A 3,858-nucleotide genomic window follows, 5' to 3' on the forward strand; every position below is an offset into this window, starting at 1 on the left:
TATATATATGTATATATATATATATACATATATATAGCATCATCATCATCGTCGTTTATATATATATATATATATATATATCAGGCTTCTTTTAGCTTCCATCTACCATATTCACTCACAAGGCTTTGGTCAGTCTGAGGCTATAGTAGAAGATACTTGCCCAAGGTGTCACACAGTAGAAGTGAACCCAGAACCATATGGTTGGGAAGCAAACTTCTTACTACATTCTGTAAAGGGTTTTTCCACGTGTAACCTTTCGAAGCGCCTCCCCCTATTGGGAGTTTTATTTGTTATATCTTTTTCTGTTTTCCTCACTGTTTACACGAACGTTTTCTTTTCGGACAAAACCCTTTGTAACCGTCGTCCTGTCTTTGTCCTTACATGTTTTTAATTTATATTAGCCTTTGTGGCCAATAAAACCAGAATTAATTATTATCATTATTATTATTATTATTATTATTATTATTATTATTATTCAGTGAAATATCACCTGAAGAAATGATAGTTTCTTCAGGTGATATTTCACTGAATATTTTCCAGTTGATACCTCTCACCAAGTTATTATACTATTACCTACTATGTTACACATCTGTACCCGTATCCAAAATAAACATGCTGTTGAAACACATGTAGTGGTGCCCTGGGATATCTGTTATCATTGTAATGCTGATACTTGTAGGAGATCTACTACATATGCTGATAATTGTTGTTTAATTTCATGTCTGTTCTTGAAATTGAGAAAACCTGTGATGAAAGATATTCTAGTCATGATCATACTAGCTTTTTTCTGTATATTGTTTACCAAGACTGTTTTCTGTTGTTGAATATGGACAGTTCCAGTATATTAAATAATTATCTGCATTCTTTTTCAGTAACTTTTAATGAAATAGACTCTCTTTCTAAGTCCTTGTAACAGCCTGCCACTTCTAGCAATATGTTGTATTTATTTAAGTTCATTGCGATGACAGTTCACGTGCAATATTTTGACTTTGAATATTATGAGGGGTCACATTTATGTTCAGTCTTGAACACCTCAGCATCACTTTTAACTAAAAACAGTAATATTTTATCCATTGTTATATATGTCATCACCACCATCATCATATGTCTATCTTCCATTTTGGCTGAGAGTGAACAGTTTGACAGGATCGAGGCAAGCCAGAGAGCTGCACCAGGTCCCGTTGTCTGTTTTGACATGGCTTCTATGACTGGATGCCCTTCCTAATGCCAACCACTTCAAAGTGTACTGGGTGCTTTTTATGTGGCACCAACACCAGTGGATTTACCAAGTAACTTGCAAGACAAAGACCTTTCAGCTGGGAGAGGGAGTGGAACCAAGGGAAGTGGCTTTATGACAATTCAGAGGTTAAAGTATAATAGAGGGATAGAGATAGATGTCTTACTACAGGGGAGATACTTGGCTATCCCGGTACAAACAGAAAGGAGAGAAATGAGAGAGAGAGAGATGGTGGAGAGAGTGTAAGTGGTACAGAGGGGATAGAGGGGTATGTTCCATAAGAGTATGAGGAGAGATGTTTAGAGAAGGTGAAGTGACTAGCAAGTGGCGGTGTGGGAAATTGGAGTGGCTGGGAAAGGGGTATAGTAGATATGTGAGGGCATGGTGAGTATACGGATAGGTACATGAGGGATAGTGTAAGGGGGCTGCAGCAGGTGGTGGGAAGATGGGTTGTGGGGGAGTTTTGACAGAGGGCAGATTGTGTGAGGGGCTGTGTCATGGTAAAGGCCATGGCTGTATGTAGTATGTATGGGTGGCCACTATTTTACTTAGCTTGACATGTCTTCTCAAGCACAGCAAATCACCAGAAGTCTCAGTCCCTTGTCGCCTCCTCTATGTATGGCGGGGTGGTTGATGTTAGGAAAGGCCTCCAGCTGCAAAAACCATGCCAAAACAGACACTGAAGCCTGGTGCAGTCTTTTGCCCAGCCAGCTCCTGTCAAAACGATCCAACCCATGCCAGCATGGAAAGCAGACGCTAAATGTTATATGTATGTATATATGTACACTCTCAAATATAATGCTATTCCACATTTTGACCATGATGATTTTGTATTAAATTACTTGCATTGTACACAAGTAAATAAAATAGTTATTAATTTATTTTGTCCTTTATTGTACTAGACATTTTTATTGTTGTTATGCTTATTATTATTATCATTATTATTCTCATTTTTATTACAGATCTAAGTTGGCTAACTTATTTAACATTGATAAACAATCGAATAGAGGTGGGAATGAAAGCCTCACTTACACAGCCCCAAAACAGCCTAAAAAAGGTATGTTACCCTTTTTTCCTTTTTTTTTTTTTCTTTCCATACCCCTATAAAATTATTCAGTGACTAAGAATATTTTACAGACTTGTTAATTACATTCTGCTATTGTTGATTGTCTTAGATGTATTTCACCATTTTTTTCTAAATGAACTTCACCTTTTTTAATTTTATTTTTTGGTTCTCTTTGCATAGAAAGTCCATCTGCTGCTTCAGAAAGTACACCTGCATTGACAATGGCTTGCGCAGTTCAAGCTTTCAAATAGTTAGTATTTCTAATTAAAATATTCCCGAAACTTAAGATAAAAGCAAAAGCCTGCTTGGATTTTCTTTTTTTTTTTTTTTTTTTTTTTTTTTTTCTTTTTGAATGTGAAATTAGTTACAAAGTATTTCATGCATAAAATTTGTTATATTGGGAAGAAAGATAAATTTTTTTTTATATTTATTTTGTCATTCATAGCTGTGTGTTAAGAAGTTTGCTTCTCCACCACACAGAGGTTCAGTTCCACTCTGTAGTACCTTGGGCAAACCATCTTCCACTTTCACCCTAGGCTGACCAAAGTTTTGCAAGTGTATTTTGTATCCAGAAACTAAAAGACGCCCAGCGTGCGTGTGTGTTTATGCATGTAATGTGTTTGTGTGAGTTCTTATTTCCCTCATCTACGCATCTGTTTGTTCACTGGTTATAAATAATAGCTTCACTAATGCTGTCATTTGTTTGCAGTCTATCCCCAAAAGTATGTCCCAGCCTTCTTGACATGTCTTGATATGTTGCTCAATCTTTGTAAACAAGTGGCTCGTCCATATGGTGTTGGTTGTTTTCAGTTAGCCATGTGAACATGTCCAGGCTGTTTGTTATTCAATATATTGGGAGATTATTACCTCACTGAGAAGTTGGCAACAGGAAGGACATTCAGCAGGAGAAAAGCCTACTGCAACTTGCTGTCACCTGACCCATGCAAGTAGGCATCAACAAAAACAACGATGATGTTTGAAGATTATTTGTAATTTTTTGTAATTACTGACATATTTCTCCAAGTTTATTAATGTTTATAAACTGTTCATAAACTCTTTTATCCAAAACATATTTCTTTACATTTTTCTCTATAGGATAGGTACAGGTGTAGTTCTGTGGTAAGAAGCTTGCTTCCCAACCACAAAGGTTCTGGGTTCTGTCCCACTGTGTGGCACTTTGGGCAAGTGTTTTCTACTATAGCTTTGGGCTGACCAAAGCCTTGTGAGTGGATTGGGTAGACAGAGATTGAAAGAAGCTGGTCATATATCATCATCATCATCGTTTAACGTCCGCTTTCCATGCTAGCATGGGTTGGACGATTTGACTGACGACTGGTGAAACTGGATGGCAACACCAGGCTCCAATCTATATATATACACACAGATATAGGGTAAAATTTTGGTATGTGGTGAAGCAATTTTGCTGAACCCTAATTATAATTATGCTTATAATTATAAAACTTATATATATATATATATATATATATATATATAGTCCTTATATATTTAATACTCAATATTTCATTTATTCAATAAGACATTCAATACTTCATTT

At 36.2% G+C, this 3,858-nt stretch overlaps 1 protein-coding gene across 3 annotated transcripts in view; it reads left to right on the forward strand.

Annotated features, from left to right (window-relative positions):
• The window catches only part of LOC106873027 (FK506-binding protein 15), an 88,673-nt gene that overhangs the window by 25,310 nt on the left and 59,505 nt on the right, over positions 1–3,858 (forward strand). For all 3 annotated transcript variants that reach the window (XM_014920230.2, XM_014920232.2, XM_014920231.2), the window contains exons 2-3: positions 2,200–2,294; positions 2,484–2,553. In XM_014920230.2, the coding sequence (XP_014775716.1) occupies positions 2,200–2,294; positions 2,484–2,553 (165 nt within the window). The remainder of the gene's footprint in view (positions 1–2,199; positions 2,295–2,483; positions 2,554–3,858) is intronic.

Source organism: Octopus bimaculoides, chromosome 1, assembly GCF_001194135.2.
Source record: "Octopus bimaculoides isolate UCB-OBI-ISO-001 chromosome 1, ASM119413v2, whole genome shotgun sequence".
In the NCBI taxonomy this organism is placed as follows: domain Eukaryota; kingdom Metazoa; phylum Mollusca; class Cephalopoda; order Octopoda; family Octopodidae; genus Octopus; species Octopus bimaculoides.